Source organism: Augochlora pura, chromosome 7 (genome assembly GCF_028453695.1).
Source record: "Augochlora pura isolate Apur16 chromosome 7, APUR_v2.2.1, whole genome shotgun sequence".
In the NCBI taxonomy this organism is placed as follows: Eukaryota; Metazoa; Arthropoda; class Insecta; order Hymenoptera; family Halictidae; genus Augochlora; species Augochlora pura.
This window is the reverse complement of record NC_135778.1, coordinates 15,804,027-15,827,736: the sequence shown is the minus strand read 5'-3', so window position 1 is coordinate 15,827,736 and position 23,710 is coordinate 15,804,027. Positions and strand designations below refer to the sequence as shown.

Here is a 23,710-nt window from a genome sequence, read left to right as displayed (position 1 = left end):
AAAAGCAATTGTTGGTAATTTCGTTGATCACTGCACATAGTTTGTAAATTCGTATTTCTCTACATTTTTGTAATACGCTTTGCAGCACCACTCGCGTTTAATTCATAAATTCAAATGATAGCGGGAAATTTAAATTTGTTCAAAGGGCATAGCCGATTAAGATGGTCAAAACTGCCTTTAGAGGTTTTTCAATGAGTCATACACCGTTCGAAAGCTGACCAATAAAAAATAAGATTTTTTGCCAACCTGCAACATTGTCAAAAAAAATGAAAACCCAATGTGTCGATGTTTTTTGCTGTCAGAATGAAGCTACTACTTTTCTAGCTTGCCGCGAGAGTGGATTAAGTAATTTTAAACGTTATTGCATCGAAACAAATAATTTTTTAACCCTGAAAATGCAAATTAAGCGAGCAAAAAAATTGTAACGAGCGGAATATATGCTGAAATGTTTCCGCTCATTACAACTCAATCCATTTTCGCGGCAAGCTAGAAAAGTAGTAGCTTCATTCTGACAGCAAAAAACATCGACACATTGGGTTTTCATTTGTTTTGACAATGTTGCAGGTTGGCAAAAAATCTGAGAAAAATTGAGTACACGAGCCGTGATAGTACTTCATCAGGGAATTAATATAAAAGTTTTGAATATAACATAAAAGTGGGAAATCTTCAATTTTCCGATTTTTTGGGGGTTTTTCATTTTTGATAATCACAGCTTGCAACTGAAAAATCTGAAAAAGTTCTATAACATGCGGCTTAATGTCCAAAATAAGCCATATTTTTTCAAAATTTTAGAAAGTCGCTAGAAGTGACAAAATGTCGGAAAACCGCGAAATCTAATTTACCCTGTAACTACCCTCACGGACAAGTTACAGGATTAAAATTTTACACAGATGAGTTTTTATTGGTCAGCTTTCGAACGGTGTATGACTCATTGAAAAACCTCTAAAGGCAGTTTTGACCATCTTAATCGGCTGTACCCTTTATCGGACACCATACAATCTATTACTTTTGAACCATTTTCTATTAGTAGTAATTTTTTGATATGTTTACCAACCCGATTCTAAAATATTCTAATACATAGTTGTATCGTCTATAAATACATATATATTTATCTATACTGTCTGGCTTGTATGCAACGTAACTATGATGCGCATTCAATCACAGATCACATATGTCTGCATATATAAAATTATCTGTTAATTGCATCTCATTCTGAGCTCCTCAATCTCATGGCTTATCCAATAACATTCCTCATCGTTCCCAGCTACAAACTACCTTTGAATCGTGAATCAATAAGAAATAGCTTCTACTACTTGATAGCGTCGCATCCAGTTTTACTAATCACGTGACATTAACAAGGGAAAACCGTAGTTACAAGTGTCAGATTCGCAATTGAGAATTGAGTGTCGTTGGGGGAAGACATGGAGGTAATTGAAAAGTATTCCAGCACAATTCCGACTAATTTTTAACTATGTTGACTGTCATCAGTTGATAAGAAGGTGATCCTAATCAAGATCGTAAGATTTACTTTAGAGATATTAAAATTATGCGTATCGGTGATGTTGAACGATATCAATGATTTTTAACGTTATTACAGTTGTCGACTTAGTATGTCACTTGGTTGTCGAGTTCGTAATAGATCTTCGTAAATTCGGTAACGAGCTGTGAATTAAAAACTGTGTTGCACTATCGAAATGTCGTTATTAAGAATCGTTTGTAAATAGCTACTATTCATTGAAATTTGGTGTAATGATTTTCAAAGTGTCAGATGGTTCATTCTGGATGCCAAAGTTTCTGATCAACAAGATTCTGATTTATTGACACAGGCGAGAGAAACGTAAAAATGACTGAGAGTTTAATAAATGAATGGCTGGCAGACTGTGCAGATGTCTCGTCCTCAGAGCTTCACACTTTTGCTGCAACTTTGTTGCAAGACAATGAGATTGTCAGAGCACTTTATGTGCTTTTGGAAGAGCGTAGCAAATATAGTCAGGTAACATATTTTCAATAGATATTCTTCATAATTGAGTACAAGAGAGTGAATTAGAATTTTCTACTTAATAAATTTATATATTACATTGTGTGCAAATTTTTTTAAGTACTTGAATTAAGAAATCCTTGAGAATCCTTACTTTAGTAGATCTGACATTATATGTATTTCATTACAAGTCTTTTCACAGTACAATTGAATCATTGAGATTGAAATAAGTAAAAATAAGCTAAAAATATTTTTTTCATTTGACTGTAAAGGCAGAAACTTGCATTCAAATTCTATTCCTATGCGTTTATGTGTAAAGAATTTTTCATTTGTTATAGTTGATGGACACAGTATGTGATCAGTTATACAATTTTTACCGTTCTCGGGAAACAGAACTGCAAAGGTTTACCTTGCAATTTTTGCCGACATTGGTATATATTTATTTAAATTCTGCAGCTCATGGTGATATCAAGGTAAAGAGGCATAATTACAAAGAACATAATGATTAATCATAAACCTCATTAGTCTTGCGTCCTTCCTGAACTTGTGACATCTGAAGTAAAAACTAATGTTACATAACACAGATGATCTATAATTCAAGTTAGAACTGCTTGAAACGAGTGTTGTATCATTGACTTAATTACAGAGCAGGTGTTCAAGTCCGTGCAAATACGATCTATAGTCTTATGTGACGGATCATTATTTCTCCTATAATAGTATTCTTTGAGATAAATAATATCAAGATTTTATGTACTACATAATTAAGGAAACTTACGTTGTTAATAAAATTATTTAATTGCTCATTATGTTCATAGGAGTATAATAATATTATTATAATATTGAGAATTTTTTAATGTACTTTAAACCTTTGTTGATCTATTTATTTCATAAAATATTTTTTTTACAGAACTGTCGGTCTGTGGAAACATTATTGATTGGACTGTATAATCTAGAAATAGTAGACAAAACTGGGCAACAAAAAGCAATTTCTTTTAGAGTACCCTCTCTTGCCATGCTATCTATATTTCACGAGGTATATATTATTTTGAAAACTACGCTAAACTAATTATTTTATAATAAAGATATCTATTTTTTATATAGCCTGCAAGTTTAGCACCTGCTTCCTTAACAGAAAGTGCTGTGCGTAGATTTGAAGAATGTAATACAAAATTAGTTAGCTGGGGACCGCTGCAACAAGTAGAAACATTGAATGCACAGAACAGATTAAAAGTGATGACTGCTCTTCTCTTTATTTATAATCAACAACTTGGTTACATAAATAAATTTGCTTTAGAACAATTATGCAAAGTTGCAACCAAGTAAGATAAAATTCAATTAACAGAAATTGATTTTGTTTATTCAATAGAAGCATCATAATGAATTTAATATCACATTGCAGACTTATCACTCAAGGATTCATGAAACCAGGACATCATCAGAGATCATCGTATGGAAGCGAATCCAGTTTTGTTCCCAGGCTGTTGCCTCGTATACCTGTATCAAGTCAATTTCTCCTTGAATTTTTACATGCTATATATTTTGCTATGTACGAAACGTATTATTTTTAAATTATCTTATTCACTAAATATTCTTGATTTTAAAAAATTATGAGAGAATGTTTGGATAGCGATAAGCATTTTCCATAACAGTTAATATGTGTTTGCAGGTACAATGACTGTTGGTATTTAGGTACACAAGCAGTGGAAGACATTCACAATCGAGCATGTTATGAAGCGTATCCAGATGTCATGCTAGTCACAAACGCTATACGTAATTCTGCTAGTTCTGGACCACCAGGTATAAGAAATTGAATGTTGATCATAATATTATAAAGTTGGTAAGAAATATTGAACTTCAAAAACCGATTTCGTTATCTCAGGTCAACTTACTGATGGATCCATTGGTGTAAGCATTGCATTGTCACCAAGTGCGACTGCAACAGTATCTAAGTCCATGATCACAAATGCCTCCTTCCGAACGAAAAAATTACCAGGTAGGTTTTTAAGATAGAACTTTATACTTTGTTATCGATCATTATAACGAAATATCTTGACAAAATAATGGTCTTCAGTATACCATTAATGTTCCCGGATTTTTTTTTGTTGATCAATATGCACAACAAACAAAGTCTGGTTTTCGTTAAATTGTTTATGACTACCCAGCATGTTATTAACGTTATTCATGTTGTATAGCAAACATTGATTAGTATGCACTTAATTAGAATTATGACGTAAATGAAAATAAAAGGTTCAGATAGAGTTTCACATCAATGATACAAAACCTATGAAGACAGACTCGAAAGTGCATGAACACAGTATATGTACATTATATGATTCATTTCGCATGCAGAATTGTACATGTATATATATTTATATATATATTTTAGCTTATGTCTAGGATTTAGCATAGATCAAAATTGTTAGCTACGTACACAAGTTGAAAGTCCTATGTATTTATACTAGTGAAAACTGTTTCCACATATTTATTTGCGTAATGGGAAGTGTGTTGTTAACACACAAATTAGAAGTGTGTTCAAGCATTTGCATAATCATAAACACATTTCACAAGCTATTTGGATTCAGCAAATGTGCATTGGTTATAAACATATGTCATTAGACGATCTGGATGAGAAGTTATTCGCGGCTGAACAGGAGAGAACTACTCAACTTGAAAGTGATCAACGTCAGCTATCAATTTCCAGCAGTGTGTATTGGTTCCCTTGGCATACAAAGCAATCTCGTGTCTCAGAGGCAAATGAGGAAGCCGACAGAATAAAACAAGTCAGTTCTACTTCCTCGTTGGAGGGTTCTAGACGTGGAAGTGTGTGCAGTGCTCATGTTTCACCTAATAAATCCTCTCCCAGGAGGAAGAAAGAACATTTGAAAAGAAATAAATCTGAACACAGTGAAGATCATAATGTGAAAGTGAATATTCGAAAGAGAAAGGAGCAGAAAGAATGTAGCGAATCTGCTTGTGAAGAGAATAAAATCAACTCTGGCTCTCATTTGTACAGCGTCTTGGAAGAGAAAGTTTTGGGAGAAATAATTCATGAATCGATGGAAAATGTATATATGGACGGAAATAAATCATTGAATTATCGTACAACTACTGCTTTATCAACAAATACATGGTATTAGTGGTTTAGTTTCAGCACTTTAGGATCACTAAATTTTCTTCAATAAACACGCGACAGATTAGCTCTTACACTATATAATATTAAGCAGTTCAATTAGCAGTGATTTGTGTATTCATTTATACATTCGTTTCAGAGACATGGTCATTCCTAGAAGAAACAAATCATAAGCCTGATCGTACTACACACATATAGTCAGATACATATTATGGACAGTTGCATGAAGTTTCGGCATGTCTTTTTGTGTTGAAACTATTGCATTTATAATAATGCAAGTTTATCCCAATCCACTCATCTTCCTCCTCTTATCATTTATTAGCCGAAGTCATTTCATTTGTGCATAAATTAATTTGCAGCAACACTGTGTTCAAATTTGCCTATATAGTAGCAGCATATAGTGTGTGTATGTGCTTTTCTCAATTAGATATACAGAAACATCTCGCAAGCCTAAAGAAATTATTTCATACAAAAGAGATTTCGAAATTCTAGAAGATATTTGTAATAGCAAACTGTACAACTCTTTTTATATTTTCTACGACTTAGAGATATTTCTGAATTTTTAGATAAAGAAAATGCAAATATAATTTATTATTGTGTTTTATATTATCTTAGGCTTCACACAAAATGCATAATTCTTGTTATATGCTTCTTCCACAGTATTTGTACAAAGTACTGTATATATATACTTTCGAGTAATATGTACATACTTTGGTATAATTTTCTCAAAGCTTAATAACATCTCTCTATTTTACCCTTTCTTTTTGTGTAGATGATATACCGATTCAAGTTACGAAAGAAGATTCCGGTGGAGAAGGTAAAAGTAATCTTGTATCAATTAGTGAAGAAGACACAGCAGAACCAAACAGAGTTGGTTCAATGAGACAATCGAAAGATCAGAAAACTGCATCAAAAATTGCGAATTTTCCGGTTCTTGGGAAAAAACCTAGGGAAAAGGATGGCAAGGTGGCTAAAAATGCTCATGCCGGTGTCTCAGACAAAGAGAAGAAACTTGGATCTCAGACGACTTCAAAAGAGAGTATTAAAGGTAGTTCTTCAATGTTAAATAGTGAGCCGACAGAGCTTGATGGAAATGTAAATGGGTGTTCAATCAGAAAAAAGAATACTAGTGTAGAAAATAATTCAGTTACAGTAGATGCTAATGTTTCATTAATCGATGGTGAACGTCACGCGTTGGGCGGAGACATAGATAATACTAATAAGGAGACTACGATTAACTTAAGAGCACACAATGAACCAGATTCATTGACTTCATCTATCCAGGTCAGCTCTGTTTAAATTATGAAAGAAAGTAGATGGTAGTGGTGGGCTATACTGAACAAATATAAAGTTTCCTTTTTCCACGTCGGTTGTATATAGTTTTTCCTTTCAATTGTAGTGATTCTTTAATGAATATTGATTCAGCATTTAAGGAAGTTTTGTGATTTAACACAAAGGACATTGAACACATCACATTTTTTCAGACATGGCTCATTACTACACAGATCTCCGTAACAAATTTAATAAAAAAAAATGAGAAACACTATAATGGGGAAGGGAACAATAAATTAAGACGACGTACGTTTTCTTTGTTGGATGTACATATATGTGCGTTAAAAGATTCTGTTAATTGTCTTTATAATATGTGCTTTGATATATTAAACATGTGTTTTAACATATGCTTTTTTCAAACATTTTTATTTATGATTCTTTAATGCCTTTTGAGATCAGGGATGGTATCGAATATTTATTTCTAAAAATATAAATATATTTTCTAATTCGATATACATACATACTTAATTAATTAAATATTTAATTTAATTATTTCAAAACATAAATATTTTAAGCTGTAAAATATGTACTTATTTATTTTTCCTTTAAGTTAGTTTTATTGTCAAATACAATTCCATACATACGCAATATTCAGTTGTTATTGTACTGGCTACAAAATTTCTTTAAAAATTGTGAGGTCTATATAACAGACAAATGAACGAAACTAAAACAAACATCTAATAACTATACAAGGGCCAGTGATTTCAATGGAAACAGATCACAGACGATTTTTATTTTCTTGAAAGATATTATTTATTATACGTTCAAATTTTGGATACTCTGCTAACAGTATACATGACTGACCTGTCTTTGGAAAGAGTTTAAGAATATATTTAGACAGATCTTGTAATTTTTCTATAATGTATCTTTATGCCTATCTACATGCATAGAGTTGCCCGTAAGTTATGTTTAGATAAAACTGTGTTTTTGTATAAATTTCTACTTCAGAAAATGTTTTTAACTAACGTCATTTCTACCTTGTAGTACATTTAAACTGATTTATATTAATATTTCCTCATGACGGTACTATTAATAGATATAAGACCTTTCGATTTTGTATCAAATCATACATTTAATTTTTTTTATATTTTACTAAACATTTTATATTGTAGGCGATTATAATTTACATTTATTTAATTTATTTTAATATTTCATACAATTGCATTGAGAAAAAGAAACAAATTTGTTGCCTAACATTAATCAAAATAAAAAAATATGCAGAGTAAAATATCCGGTGATACATCCTCGTTGCTTATATGGTATTCATACTTTTCAAGCATGTGCAGTGATTATGAATCGACGTTTAAAAAGAATTCATTTTATAATATTCATTAATTACGTATTCTTTTATACAGAACAAACGAAACATATTGAAGCATCAAATAACATGAGAAAAATTTGAAATTATGTTAGAAACGAAAGAAAATCTAACTTGGAATTGGTATTTACTTAAAAAGACTGTGTACTTCATCATACTATTACTTAGTCTATTGAAAAGATATACTATTATGATTTTTTTAACCAATCAGAGTGTTCAACAAGATGTTACATGAATATCGATATCAAATCAAGAAGAAACATAATGTATTGTGTGAACATGTTTAAAGAGTGATATAATTCAGTCTATTAAATAATATGAGAAGGCTGACTCATATCATACCTTGTATGTAAAAGCTACATAATATAGTTTTATAGAATATTATTTAACAAAAGGGATTATTTTCGTAAAAAAGAATACATAATAATTGTTCAAATCTTACTTCATTAGTAATTTGTGTATCTTGACGAAAATTTTTAAAAATTCGGTGTATCAATATTGAAATTTATTATGTACTACAATAGATAATTATAATTATTCCCTATACCTGTGCATTTGTATATTTATAAAGGGTTCATTTATGTACAATTTATTCAAAACAAAGTAATACTTACTTTAATTTTCAATTTATTTTATTACTGAGTTTTAAAAGAGATAAATGTTTAATTTTTTAACTGAAATTAATTAATCTCTCTGAAATGTAAAACATAATTAATTCTATGAATGAAAGCCTGAAAAGGGGAAATAGATTATAGTCCCTTTATAATACTTAGGTTTTGGTGTAATATTTATGATAAATTTTGAGCAAGTAGTTTTTTATATCATTTGCAAATTCTGTGTAGATTACTCTTTAATTTTTTGCAAATATGTGAGAAGAAAAATATATGAATGCCAGAATTTAGTTTTCTATATCACTGCCATGTAGAGTAATTTAATCAAATAAGTTGTATCAATGACTTAAATTTAAAGGTTCAATTGAGTGTACATTACATTTTAACTAAAAAAATATGTGTAACGATGCGTTCAAATTAATGCAAAATTAACGAAAATTGCAAGGGGTATCAGAGTTATGTAAGAACAAAATTTTAAAAGTATTGTAAAGGTACTAAGTTAAATATATTGAAATAATTGTACAAAAGACGGAAGAAGGGGAATTGGTAAATATGTAAGAAATATGTAACATTTTCTGTACATTTAGGAGTTATTTCACTATCTATTGAAGGATAACCCCTTCCTGTATAAATATCTGAAAAATTCTTCTGTTCACATAAACCTTTCATATAACAGATATTTTCCTTAAAAACGAAAGACATTGTGTACATAGTAAATACCGCTGTTTAGTGGTTGATGTTAATGTACTCATACGTGTGAGGTAATAACCACATCCTGTACGTTTATGCAGGATAATGATAATCCATGTATATGCTGGTATAAATATTGTACATTATTTTAGTTTTTAATTATAATTGTTAAAGCTTGTTACACTGTTAATGTTGTCAATATGTATATAATGTACGAAACCTTTGCACAGAAGACACACTCAAGTTCATTAGTAATTTGCATTATATAATTATTGTTAAAAGGATTCTAAACAACGTAAATTGTACCGCGATTGGATGTATATTCCAATGTATTGTAATTAATTTGTAACCTCCAATATGTTTAAATTATCTGATTCGTTGCACTAAATGAATATTGTCTTCTTAGAATACGTAAAAAGACATACAAAATTATAAAAATTACGAACTAAAATCGAACATTGTACATATAGTTTTGAGAATTGATATTTTCAACGACGAATTTCGTAATACAATACTAAGTTCTTGCTTATAATAAAAAAAAACAGAGTATACGAATGATTTAAATTTAATTTTAAGATATACAACAAATTTTAATTGATCATACAAAATGGAAGAGGAAAAGAATTCTAAAAAATACTAATTCCTACAAATAATAAGTGCTGTAGAAGATGAATGGAAAAACAGGTATTTATCAAAAGTTATAAGTATTGAAACTACCGACAATGTCTGTATAATAAAGTTTAAGTACTTATATTGTTTCTTGTATAAAAGATATACATATATTGTTACCGTCTTGTGTACTTATTATGATTCCAGATATAAATATTTCAGAGTTACTGAATAATTAAATAAAAATAATAGATGAATAGATTCCGTTAAATACATAATACGTGATTATGTAAAAAATATTGTTAATATATGTAATTAAATAAGATATGAAAAAACAATAACTCTTCAAATTTATTTCCTATGTGTTTATATCATGTTTTATTGTTAACAGAATTATATTTAAAGATCTTAAAAGAATTTCCTCCGAAAATCAATTTTAAACTTACGTGTTTGGTTTAAATCAAATGGAACAGTTATGTTCGTTTTAAATAAACTGATATGCATCAGGGATTATATTATATAATAATAATAAATGTTTGTATTATAAAATGGTATATATACACAGATAATATATGTACATTATTCATTTGTCTATCATTTTCCACATAGCTGCAATCTGTTGATAAAGGAAAGAATAGAATTTACATTTTTATTTTTGCATTTAAATATTCATCTCTATATATACTCACAGTCTTAATTTCATCATCATAAATCTTTTGATAATTCTGAATAACTGTTGAAGTTTCCTCTTCCAGTTTTCGAATAACATTTTGCATTTTTTTTAATTTTAAGGTATCTTCATTGTATTGGGCTTGTTCCTCTTCTAATTTTTGTTGATGTGTATTTTTATCACTGTAATTAAAATGAATTTTCAAATTTTTCTAAAGACTATAAATATCTAATTTATTACAATTTGTTGTACCATAATAGTTGTGCATTTAAATTACGCAGTGGTAAAAGTTGTTGTTCATATTGTACATGAAGATCTTCTACTTCATTTGCCTCTTTCTCTTTGTCTTTTTGAGTCTGCAACATCTTTTGAAAGTCCTCATATTCTGTTCTTACTGCTTCAACTTGCTTCTTAATGCTATCTTCTTGCACATTTACTTTTCTGGAAACATATGCTTGTAGTAGTCTCCCTTTTTACTTATGAATATTTATAAATATACTACTCTTTATGATTATAAAGTACTTGAACTGTTGATGTATATCTTTCACTTTTTCCAACTTATCTAATTGCTTCTGAATAAAGCTCAGAATTGGTTTGTGCTGTTCAATCAAATTTTTTTTTTCCTGAAATGCTTCTTGCATCATTTCACGCTGCTGGATCTTAATCTTTTGTTCTTCTTCTAGATCTTTTAACTGCTTTTCGTATGTTTCAGGAGACTTTACAATCTTAGATTTCAATTCTGCTATGGTTTTATTTAACTGCAATAATACATTATTATTCAATTTGTAAACAGTCTTAATCGATGTTCGAGGAATAAGATTTCAAGAAAAAACCTACAGATTTGAAAGAAAAAATTCAAGTGATCTTAGGATATCCTTTGTATTTCTTAAATTACTTCTTTTATGCACATAGTTATTTTAAAATTTTTCAAGTTTTAGATATAAGTAATTATTAAACATATCACTTACATTTAAAACTTGTACTTTAAAAGATTCAAACATTTGATTTGCCTGTTGCTTCTTTTCCTCTACTGCAGTCATATCAGTCATTAGTTTATTATATTCTTTTTTATTTTTTGCAATTCTAGATTGAACTGCTTCAATCTCAATATTAATCTGAAAAAATAATAATTGTACATAAAAATTATAAATACTGGTAAATTATGATAATATAATTTACAATAGTACTTTATCCTTTAATGATAATTGTTTTGCTATATGTTGTTGCTTGTGTGTTATAATTTTTATTATTTTATTTTGCCTATCCAACATTTCCTGCAGTATATGTGCTCTGGATTTGATTTCATCTACTTTGTCCTTTATTTCTAATTCTTTAGTAGTTGCATATAATATAAAGTTTGCAAGCAATTTGGCTTGTTTACGTATTCTTTTTGTACCTGGATAATATAATATCTTTTTATTATGATGATAAGATTACAATAACTATTTCTTTCAGCAATACATTTTAAAAGACATGCCTGGACTAATAATATCTGTAATACATAAATCTTTTAGATATATTCGATCACATATTTGTACCATAGCAGCATGTAAATTTATGAGTTGTATTATGTCAGTGTCATCACATGATATTTGCTGCTCCGTTGTTCGCTGTAATAAAATTTGAAGAAACATGAACGTGTACAAAATTTTTTGTATCTACGTTGATTCTAACCAGATCCATTGAAAGAAAAAAATTTATTGAAAGTGTAAAATTATTACAACCTTACCTTATTAATAGTATCAACATCGATATGGAATGTTCTTAGAAATGTGTTGATTAAATTAACAACGTACTCTTCTGTTGGATTTCTCAAATCATTTATACTCGCAGGCAGATTAGCTTGAAGTAGAATATTATAAATGTCTTCTAAATCAGACTCCATTTTTCGAAAATACGAATCTCTATCCTCTACGGCTTACATGAAATGTAAATAGATGAAATCGACGTTTAATCGCAACTGTTACAGTTAGTTTTTAAATCATTCAAACTTCCGAACTATGCGCATTGTCGGACGCGGGACGAAGCATTTATATACTTCAAGACTGATTTTCAATTATATCTTATACATGAAACATTTGTCCGGTGGAACACAATATTTTAAAGTACATTATCAGAGATGAGTATAGAATACAGAATGTAGAATTTTATACACATTTTTAATATGTAATTTCTGATTTATATACTATGTATTTGTTAAATTTATAGCAATAGCATTTTCAATTGTATTAGGTGTTCCAAAAGTCACTCGGAATTCGGAAATGAGGAGTTCCTGAGGTCATCTGAAGTAACTTTTTCCTTTGCGAAGATTCAATCCGCGGCTTTGTTTATGAATGATTATTGAGAAACTGTGACCAATGAGGAGCGAGTTCCGCTAGCATGAAACAACTAAGCCAACGGGCGGAACTAAATTTCGTCCGCTTATTAGCTTGGCTACTAAACGCAAGACCAGCTCATCTCTTATTGGCTAAGGTTTTTTTTACTGTCAACAAATTTAAAGTGGATACTTTCTCAGAGCAGTGAATTACCAGCTAATCATAGCAAAGAAGATTTCTATACCAATCTTCACTAACTGTTCAAGCTGCATGCTAGAAGTGTAAATGCACCCGAATTGCTATCCTTCGATTGGCTGACAATGCACAACAACACAATGCTGCCGTCATAGTCAATGACAAAGGAAGGAAATAGCGAGTGACGAAATGAGCACGACATTAAAAGAATCGTGTGCGAAACGAGTCACACCGAAAGTCAATGAATTTTCGACCACATTTATCAGCAAATTTGCGAACGATGCTCAATGCCCATTTGGAGTAGATTTAGGACATTTTCAGGGCACATTTTGGGATAGTTATGAAGTAGTTTTAGGGTATATTTTCGGGCACATTTAGGGTAGTTTTGGAATAGTTTAAGGGAACTTTAGAGCAGTTTTAAGGCACATTTATGACAGTTTTAAGGTAAATTTGAGATAGTTTTAGGTTAGTTTTAGGATTATAATTATAGCCATAATTATAATCATTAATCTTTCGTAAAAATTACTAAAAGCCTCAAAAAGTCTTTTGAATATTTCTCGAAAAATATAGGTGAGCGATTTTGGGCAGTTAAAGGGCAATGTTTTGAGCTATGTTTTATTTAAATCACTTAATATGGTGAGTCAGCTTGACACGGGTACAGCGTTGCCGCTTCTCTGTTTCTAGATATTGACAAATTGTACATATGAATGTATTGTACAATAGTTAAACTGTTGTCAATTCTATGGTAATTAGATGGTAAAATATACGAAATAAGACACACATGGACATATTTTATGAATACGAAACATGTTACGATCGATTAATATCAAGTATCACAGGTGTAGTCTGTTTCCAAAATTTAATGTCAATATAACAAATTTCGAAAATTGCGTGTCAAATTGTGTCAGATTACTCATAGTTAATAAAATATATATTTCAGTGGTTAACGGTTATCTTGAAACGGTAGGATGTAATGCACGTATGTATTTTACATATGTAATACATACATATTCGACGGTCACAGTAAATACCCGAAAGCGCCATCTGTCGATATAAGTTGAAATATGATTTTTCTAGATCATTTTTCGTCATGGGTACTAGTGATGTAAAAAGGTGTGCGTAAGGGATATCGTGCTGAGCTCATCTCACTACATATTTGTGATTCATCTGTTCTGACTTCGATGGCAGAACTATGTGCGAAGTAATCGAGTAGTTAATGTGATGTTTTGTGAAGGCAATAACGAGGTGAGTCTCAATCATCTTTTGCAATTGTAACGGTAAAAACTTCAATCCGACATTTTTCCTCGTGGCAAAGGCAGATACCATTCTTTTTTGTTTTATCCAGAGCAATCATTTCGTTGAACGCCAAGAGCATTGAACGACAATAATTTAAAAAAATGTTCGACCGAAATACGGGGATGAAATGGTGAACATTCGAAATACCTCCTTACACATTTAATAGTGACGAAATCGAATCTTCCATTTGGCAGAACTAGGGATAGAAAATTATTGTCGCGTAAAAAACAATCGACGGACTAACGTTACCATTTCGAACAGGTTTATATCTGTAGATAAATGTTTTGCAATGGAAACGAAGTTCCTTTACCATACTATTAACACTTTCGTAAACGTTCGAACTCTTCGTGATTATTTCTTTAAACTACGTGGTTAATTCTTTCTTTCGGGAAAACAGTTCTACGTAATTGGACGATATGTCCTGTAATTGTAATCGCGCAATAAATGTTTCTTACGAATCATTCATGTTTACGAACGTTTAACAGACGTAAATGAACAGTTGATCGAACTGTACGTATGTGTCGCAACTAAAAGCATTAATCCTCCCTAAAATTCTCTGCTACGCAATTATTATTGCAAAAAAACGTGAAATCAGATATTTGAAGAAACATGTTTATGTGATTTTTGTTTCAGAATGCCAATTCAGGCACCACAGTGGACTGAATTTCTTTCTTGTCCAGTTTGCTGTCATGATTTTGATGTGGCAATACGTGGCCCTATATCATTAGCATGTGGTCATACTATTTGTCGTACGTGCCTTGCAAATTTACATCGTAAACAATGCCCTTTTGATCAAGTAAGTGACAATTGTTCCATCTGTGATTACAATTATTCTATAAGTATCTATTAATTAAGGCATAGAGGAAATTTAGACAATATTGTGAGCAAATATGTCTGTAATTAATACATATGGATTATAATTCATTTTTATTTTGTAAAAGAATAAAGTATCATGTATATTTTTCAGAGTATCATCAACACAGAAATAGAAAGATTACCAGTAAATGAAGCTCTATTGCAACTAGTAGGGAATCCTGTTCCCATAAATGTTGCAACAGCTTACCAGAAGTTACTACCACCCGAAGACCATGCTAATTATTTGGCTGCTAAACGTTGCATTGAGGAACTTGCTCTATATCTCAAACCATGTCAGACAAATCCAACTTTAGCTGCAGGTAATATCAATTACTAAAAATAGATTACAATCTCTTGTAAAACTTAGGAAAATGTTCTTTACATAAACAGATCAATTTAATTAACAATATTTTTTCAAAATACATGATCTCGGTAATTGTGAAACAACATCTTTTGTTACATCATATTAATAAATGTAATAGGAGGTATGGGACTAATTTCTCGACCAATGCAAAGGAAACTTGTGACTCTTGTGGGTTGTCAGTTAGTTGTACCAGAAGGAAGAGCACGTGCAGTGAGAGCAGCTAGAAGTTTAGGGGAAAGATCAGTTACAGAATTGATACTACAACATCAAAATCCGCAACAGCTTAGCGCTAATTTATGGGCTGCTGTACGTGCTCGTGGTTGTCAATTTCTTGGACCAGGTATGTTACAATAAATGTAACATTATAAAACATGTAATTAGCACAACATGCTGAAATTAACCTTTTCTCACTATTTTAATAGCTATGCAAGAAGAAGTACTAAAGCTTGTGCTACTGGCTTTGGAAGATGGATCAGCTCTTTCTAGGAAAGTGTTAGTCATGTTTGTAGTTCAGCGCTTAGAATCACATTTTCCTCAAGCATCTAAGACAAGTATAGGACATGTTGTACAATTGTTATATAGAGCAAGTTGTTTCAAGGTAATATTCAGTTTTAGTTTTTATTTTAGTTACCGTTTGTTAACAAGATATCAGTCCTAATCAGAAAATTTAATCAGGTATCTAAACGGGAAGGAGATTCATCACTGATGCAGTTGAAAGAAGAGTTTAGGACATACGAGGCTTTAAGAAGAGAACATGATGCACAGATAGTACAGATTGCAACTGAAGCAGGGTTAAGAATAGCACCTGATCAGTGGTCCGCGTTATTATATGGAGATACCAGCCATAAATCTCATATGCAAAGTATTATAGACAAACTTCAAACTCCTCAGTCTTTTGCTCAAAGTGTACAAGAATTGGTTATTGCTCTTCAACGTACTCCTGATCCTGGACAATTAAGTAGTCTAAGACCCCAATTAGAACGTTTAGCTGCAATAGATCCTAGCCCAGGTATAATTTATATATTAAGTAGTATTTGTTGGACAAACACTTCAGATTGTGTTCTTTTATATTTATCTTTATTATTATAGAAACTGAACCACCCACACTAGCAGAATGTCGTGCAGCATTAGAAGCTGTCAGAACAGTAGTTGCAGCATTAGTAGAATTTATTCAGCAACATGGTAATCGAAAAGCACAGGATGGTACTCACAATGTGGGTCTAGGTCAACCAAAATATAAAGTAAGCATGTGTCGAGATCTTGCACTTAGAGGATCTTGTCCCAGATCAACAAGCTGTACCTTTGCTCATAGTGACATGGAATTGGATAAGTAAGTTACACACAGAGAATGATAATATAGTCGCATATGTGTAGAATATTTAATAAACGATATATATTAATTTATTAGATACAGATCAAAAAATAGAAAGTTAAGTATCAGGTCAAATGTACCTGCAAGCAACAATTCGGATATCAAGACGGACAAATCAGCTACTGGGTCAAATAATAAAACATACAAGCAAAATGATGATTTAGCTTACCATTCCATAAAATCACATGATAATACTCATAGAGAAAGTATGTATTTTTGGAAAGTAATATAATGTACACGGACGATAAGGTAAATGATTGTTTTATTTTTTTCAGATTTCAATTCTATAAATAAAATTAATCCTATGCAACATCATACTCCGTCAAATGAAAACAATTTCGTTGGCTCTTTAACAAATTACATGTTACCACCTCCGCAAGGAGCGTCACCGATGGTACCAAACAAAAATATGGACATATACTGCTCTCATTACATTGTGCCGAATGCACCTGTTGACTACACTGCACCTAATCTCAATATGTGGGACACGTCGCAAGTTTCACCTAATGTAACCAATGGTGTTTCAAATACTAAGAAGGTAAAATGAATGTACTCTTGTTTATTAAATAGTAAACACTACGGGTGTAGGTAATATATATTAAAGTGTTATACATTTATGTTGCAGCAGCGGACGGTTGCTAAGACATTGGCGATGTTACGGCAACGCAGAATAGAAATTTTAAACGAGCTTGAAACAATTGTTAACAAACAAGTGCCACAGATAAAGACAGTATGACCATGCGATTATTGAATTGATATTATAAATATTTTTTACATATCTTCTATTTTTTGTTTATACTTTGTTCACAGAATTACGACATGCAAGCAGATACAGTATCGTGCAACTTCTCCATATGGACAAACGCGTCAAGTAATCTCATGGTTCCTCCAGCAAATATAAATTGTAACAATAACTTTAGGTGCACAGATCCGATCTTATTTGAAGATGAGTTCGTTCCACTTGACGCGTCATCTAGTAATAAATATGGACCAATTTCTAAATTATCCAAAAACTTAATGAGGTAATAATTAATTCCCAAGAAAGCGTTTATTAAATAAAAGTTAATTGTATAGAGCATAAATGGAATTAAATTTGTTTTAGATCTAGTAACTGCGTACAACCTACTAATTTTTATACAGAAGGAACTGCACCTTCTCCGTATCGACCCATGCCAACGGCGAATTCGGTTACATCTTGGTATTACGGTAATCAGCGTAAGTAAAATTGTTTTCTTTCTGTCAAATTGTCTAATGTTTGTAATTTTTAGAAGTTCTTGAAAATTTAATTATAACTAGCACAACAATAGGATATTTTAATTACAGCTTATTCTGCTATTGCTGCGAATGGTGAAGTACAGCCTATCAATACTACTGGTTTTGGAGACAACTACATTACGTTCGGTCGAAATATATCCGAGTCAACTGCACACAATCAACTTTCACGATCAGAGTGCACGTCTAAAGAGTATGTTATAATAAATCTATAACTTATATTTTAAAAGGATGTATTTAACTAATATAATTTTTCAGTTTAATTATTGAGTCACAAAGAGTAAAGCAACAGTTGAAACATCTTGAAAAGAAGATCAATGATTTGAAGGTATTATTAGATTATCGATTTTTATATGCTATACATAATTTTCTGATCACATTGTAACATTATATTTTATGAAGAAAAATCGTTTTCTATCTTTGTTAACATGTAATGATAATAGCTTATCATTTAGTTTTTGAACATCTAATATAGTAAAATTTTGTTTGCACTCTAATGTTAGCTTGAAATATATATTTAGCTAGCTACACAAGGTGCTACTTTCACGGCTGGAGAAAGACTAGCACAAGAACTGCAAATGATTGAAGCTGGTATTAGAGAGAAAGAAAAGGATGTGCGAAATTGGAGCCCATATGGTACTGTACCTTGGATTCAATCGTCAAATAATCTGCTTGGCACACAGAATTTTAATCAAGATTACAAACCAGAAGAGGTAAGTCGTTTCTTTTTATTAGTTTAAAGGTAAAATACGTATTTACAAGACAAACTTTTTATTTATTTGTAAAAACTGTTACTGCGAGTGCGTATATATTTCATTTGTTTAAACAACTTCTCAGGAAGATACGTACGAGGCCGGTATTGCGAATGATATGCGGGAGTTAGAATTGCGATGGGAGTTTGAACTTCAAGAGCAAGAAAAGCATTGGTCGAGTGAAGAGGACAATTCTAAAAAATAATAGTGAGGCAGTAAGTCTTACTAAGTCGTCTACTTCTTAGATCTGACCTTATTCATTTAATGGCGACATGTTCTTTTGACATGCGCAAAATAATTTTTTGTGCGAACTTCCATGCATCAGCATGATACATACTTTTTCAAGGGAACGACTGAAAGTGAAGAAAAAAAATAGAATTTGTACTATTTGAAAAGAAAGAATTTAACGCTCTTCTAAATACAATTAAAATAAGGACTTACCACCGGACGATGACAATTTAAATATTATCGCTAAAAATCCAGAGAAAGGAAATTATCATTCGCAGTTCAACTTTATAAAAAAAATTTCTCCCGTTGGTATACTGTAACATAAAAGTGGATTCACTACTTTCCCATGTACTATGCCTTTGCAAATCTCTTGGTACATAGTATTCGTTCTATTGCTCTAAACATGTGTATTATCCTCTAAAATGTTAAACCAACAAAAAGGAAAAACCTAGCTATGAACATGTGATATTTTGAAGGAATTTGTTTATCACAGTTTGTCAGGTCTTTCATGATGATAATTCATAATTTAGTTATGCAGGAAGTCGCATCGTTTTTTATGTTTATTAGCTACAGTAGCAATTTGTTATAGAAATCAATGTATTGTAAGAAGTGAGAGTTAGCCGCCGCATTGGGATTTACATATATAGAACCGGTGAAGGTTTGATAAGAGATCCGTTATGGTGTTGTCATAATGGCAACATTCATTGATAAACTGATCGAACAGACGACGAGGAGCAGATTTGTTAAAATTTAACAGAAATTAATGTCAGTGTTTTATAAACATGACAGGATGTAGTATATTTTGTTTGTATGTTTGCACAATGAAGCAAAGGATATTATATTACTGATACATTCGGAAAGAATGCTATTTAACCTGCAACGAGGTTACATGATAAAAATATTACGAAATACATATAGACGTTATGCGTAAACACAAAATTGACATATTTTGTTAAAATTTTGAATAATTAAGATATATATTTGCTCTAATTAAGATACGTATATATATACATGTATATATATATGTATGTATATGTATATGTATCTATATAAATGTATACATGTATGTATATATAAAATAATTGATTTTTAGCTTATGAAAAAAATTTTAAAATGTTATGTAGCTTTCTTAATAGTATTGCGTTCTATGGTTCATGTTTTCATATCTGAAAATATGTTCTTTAATAAAATACGGTAACTACAGTATATCGTAATAATATTTTCTATATAATTGTTCTAATTTTTGCATAAAATGTTAAAATTTTAGTTTTAAAAACATTTCTACTCAAATTCATTTGTGTTTGGAATAACAATTGGAATTCATCTCTGTTCAAAAATTGTTATACATTAACAAGACGCTAAAAACAATGATTGAAGAAACCTTTATCATATGCTGTGATTTTATTTTTTATAACCGAAAAGCATTACTTACACAGACAAATAATCAATACCGAAAAAGCCTTTTTGTTTTGTATTTTAAGTACAAAAAGTTAAGTTACAGCATGTATGGAAAAATCATCTTTTTTTTTAAATTTCTTGTGAAAAATTATCTTTAAATTCCATTTGTGCCTGACGAAAATATTTTATTTACTATTTTCATAATGAATTAAATTATTTGGGGCAGTGCTTTTCATAACATAATTTTTATATGTTAACAGTATATACTACTTTTTTAATTTATAAATAAATATATTTACCAAGCAGACTTCCAAATTCATTAATTATTTCGTTTGTCAAATGTAAAAATTGTCTTTATTCTTGATACAAAGTAACTGATTTGAAAGTCACTGGCTCAAAGCTGTCTTTTACTAAAAGGTGAATGAATTGAAACGGACAGACTGTTATGTATGCGAGCTGCAGCTCTCACGTTTGTAAATATGTTCGATTTACGAACTTACGAGAAACCAAAACAGTCACATTGGCTTCCTCTTAACTATCACCTTAATTTCTTAACTATAAACGTGAGTTGATGTTATTATTGGAATACTTATATCTTGTTCTTATTTTTATTCTTATATGTATTATAAAAGAAAAGATGAATCGAACGTTCCTTAGGACAAAGGTATAATGACGTATGTACTTGATTCTACTGATAAGAAGTTTACATATTTAATTACTATATTTTCTCCTCTTGCATTTCATGTACGACAAGTAAAGAAATTCTTCTTTCTATCATTGGATTTTATCTAATTCTCAATATAATTTAAATTATGTATTTCACGGAATGTGATAACAGAAAACTTTTCGTCGAATCAAATACGTTAATCAACTTACGACCTGTTTATACTGTAGTAATTACGAATTGCAATAGCTTTTGGGTTCTTCTATTTTTTATGAAATAATATATAGCATAAATATTAATGATTCCAGTTTTAGTGGAAGTGACATTATAGACTTTTATGAAACCTTAGAGATCAAAGAGAAAGTTAATGTTTCTATCTTTCTCATTAAAAATATTATTTTATCTTTGCTACTACAGAACTAGATATGTTCAAGTAAAAGATTTCTTTCAACTTGAAATGTGCCTTTTGAAACCATGCAGTACTACAAAGCTGAGTGAAACGTTTTGCAGTTGCACAAGGTAGCTTCTCTTCTCTTTCTCAAGATCTGCGATATAAGGCACATTATTCTGGATTGAAAAGAAATAATAACCCCAGAGCATAACTAGTTACTAATGAAAATTATGAGAAAAATGGTGCAATTTTATTTGTTTTTATTATACACCGATACAAATCTTTTTCATTTGTAGTGGAATACCATGATACAAAAAAATAGGATGTATCCAAATATAAGAATAATTAGTTTAGTTTACTCCAGTCCTTTAAAATCATGTTTTTTTTTTATTTATGGTCGCAGTATTGTTAATCACATGGACTAGCACGAAATTTTGATATGTGTGAACGAAAATCTATTTTTAATACTTATATCAGAATACACGTTGTTTCCATTACAGATTTAAAAATGCGCAAAACTCAAACGCTAAACTACTTGTTCGACGATTAGCGATTACATTGGTGTTAATTACATCTAGTTTCGATGGTATATTTATGTATTTGAGAACTATTTTAGAAACTTTATTTATTTTGTTACTCATCATTTCGCAGATAAATCTTATAAAGACTTTAAAATTTACGTAATATAAATTTTCTATCGCTATTATGAGAATTTAATTTGCAATCACTATATAATTACCACAAGGTTATATCACAAAACACGAATTGGCCACAGTACTGAAGAATATGTGTGACAATATTGCAGAAAGGGGCCACCTTTGATTTCGCATCTCAAATAACATGATGACATTTTCTAAAAGGAAAATAAATTTTAAACTGCGATTAAGAATGTTTAATTGCAGTAGATCTATTATGATTGCAAATCAAACTCTGACAGTTTTAAATATTTGGTGACAATTAACATTTATATGTGTCGTAATGTATACAAAATTGTTGAACTCAATGATCACATCGCGCATATATATGTATTTTCGCGTATATGTTCTATTCTAATTACATTAAAGGGCATTTTTAGTCTGAGCACAAGGGCGAATATATAAAAGATCGATTGTTCCTTTCTGTAAATGAATACCGTCTTCACAATTTGTTCAGATACAACGTATGTATTTATCAAATTACTAATTCCGTAAGCTACTGTTTTGCAATCGCTCCTTTGTACACTAAGTGTAATTCCTTTACACGTACGACTGAGAAAAAGAAAGCCTTGTACACTTTAAATATTTCCGTCGTTTAAAGGAATTATGAAATTCAACAATCTTTCTAGTGATCCATTCGTCAGATGTTGCCCTTCGATATGTTTCTCTGTCGTTTTTTTTGTTTTTATTCATAGTATGATTCGTTAATAAATGTAGAGTAAAAGCGAAGAGGGCTGTGTACACTGGGAAGTAATAAGCGCAACAATACTGTTTGTGCAAGCTTCAGATTAATTGCATGTTAAACATGTCACTATGTGTATAATAATACACGCGTACCTATGTTAATGGTATGAAGCCACATACAATCTATATTAACGTTCTTTGTTTGAACATATGAAAACAATAATTATTATATACATATCGGTATATAATGCATATAGTCAGCGCGCACTTGGCACTTAACAGTACGAATGGTACTTTTGTGACATTTATGTTAAATTAATTCCCGATTGTAAGATTTTTGTTACATTAGTCGTAAACATGATGGGCAATGCATTCAGGGTCAATATGTTGTAACTACGTCATTAGATTTACATGAAAAAAGCTGAATAGACCGGAATTTTCGCTTACATACTGAATAGAACACCTTGATAGTATACGTGTGAGTATTACGTATTCGCAATGCCCGTTATGTTTAATGTAATTGTTAGTCAGGCATTTTTAATGTATTTTTCTAAAATAAATAACTATGGAAAAACCGCATTATAATAACATAAACGGATGGCACGTTCATAGTAAAATTTTCATATTATCCCGATTCTGCTATTCACCGTTAAAGAACAGACTTTAAATTATTATTCATACAATTACAATGGTAAGATTAATTTCGTGACTACATTTCCTGATCCAAAATGTAAAAAATACTACCCTTAAGAAAAAAATTTGTTCTTCGCAGTTTTTATTTATTAGTGGCACGCCATCACCAGATAAAACGAAATTCGAAATACGAATGCTTCGACAATAGGAAAGAACACTTGATTGGAGTAATGTTGCATAAATGTCGAAATAAAACTC

At 30.7% G+C, this 23,710-nt stretch overlaps 3 protein-coding genes across 16 annotated transcripts; 2 read left to right on the top strand and 1 right to left on the bottom strand.

Annotated features, from left to right (window-relative positions):
* Nucleotides 1-1,305: 1,305 nt before the first annotated feature.
* Hyccin (PI4KA lipid kinase complex subunit hyccin) lies at nucleotides 1,306-9,993 on the top strand. 13 transcript variants are annotated; one of them, XR_013494443.1, is made up of 11 exons: nucleotides 1,363-1,517; nucleotides 1,598-1,993; nucleotides 2,317-2,451; nucleotides 2,886-3,011; nucleotides 3,080-3,297; nucleotides 3,378-3,524; nucleotides 3,645-3,775; nucleotides 3,858-3,971; nucleotides 5,881-6,392; nucleotides 9,636-9,743; nucleotides 9,876-9,988. XR_013494443.1 is itself a non-coding variant. In XM_078185891.1 (11 exons), exons 2-11 carry the CDS (start codon nucleotides 1,844-1,846, stop codon nucleotides 9,651-9,653), a joined length of 1,452 nt encoding a protein of 483 aa, XP_078042017.1. In that variant the 5' UTR covers nucleotides 1,363-1,517; nucleotides 1,598-1,843; the 3' UTR covers nucleotides 9,654-9,984. The 13 variants fall into 13 exon arrangements, 12 of the variants coding, with proteins under 12 accessions (XP_078042013.1, XP_078042017.1, XP_078042006.1 ...); XM_078185891.1 differs by having other exon boundaries at nucleotides 5,881-6,156; nucleotides 6,256-6,392; nucleotides 9,636-9,984; XM_078185887.1 differs by having other exon boundaries at nucleotides 1,306-1,427; nucleotides 1,827-1,993; nucleotides 9,636-9,985.
* Nucleotides 9,994-10,047: 54 nt separating this feature from the next.
* LOC144472538 (uncharacterized) lies at nucleotides 10,048-12,508 on the bottom strand. Its single transcript, XM_078185721.1, has 8 exons — nucleotides 12,068-12,508; nucleotides 11,816-11,948; nucleotides 11,526-11,734; nucleotides 11,307-11,453; nucleotides 10,861-11,096; nucleotides 10,591-10,779; nucleotides 10,358-10,520; nucleotides 10,048-10,284 (listed from the first exon to the last, which is right to left on the bottom strand). Exons 1-8 carry the CDS (start codon nucleotides 12,221-12,223, stop codon nucleotides 10,252-10,254), a joined length of 1,266 nt encoding a protein of 421 aa, XP_078041847.1. The 5' UTR covers nucleotides 12,224-12,508; the 3' UTR covers nucleotides 10,048-10,251.
* Nucleotides 12,509-13,924: 1,416 nt separating this feature from the next.
* Nucleotides 13,925-23,398, top strand: Roq (RING finger and CCCH-type zinc finger domain-containing protein roquin). 2 transcript variants are annotated; one of them, XM_078185488.1, is made up of 16 exons: nucleotides 13,925-14,093; nucleotides 14,778-14,940; nucleotides 15,112-15,319; nucleotides 15,482-15,703; nucleotides 15,786-15,961; nucleotides 16,039-16,372; nucleotides 16,453-16,693; nucleotides 16,772-16,941; nucleotides 17,011-17,273; nucleotides 17,364-17,465; nucleotides 17,546-17,757; nucleotides 17,838-17,950; nucleotides 18,059-18,200; nucleotides 18,266-18,335; nucleotides 18,529-18,720; nucleotides 18,845-23,398. In XM_078185488.1, the coding sequence occupies exons 2-16, from the start codon at nucleotides 14,779-14,781 to the stop codon at nucleotides 18,962-18,964; spliced, it is 2,727 nt and encodes a 908-aa protein (XP_078041614.1). In that variant the 5' UTR covers nucleotides 13,925-14,093; nucleotide 14,778; the 3' UTR covers nucleotides 18,965-23,398. The 2 variants fall into 2 exon arrangements, with proteins under 2 accessions (XP_078041614.1, XP_078041613.1); XM_078185487.1 differs by having other exon boundaries at nucleotides 17,361-17,465.
* Nucleotides 23,399-23,710: the final 312 nt, after the last annotated feature.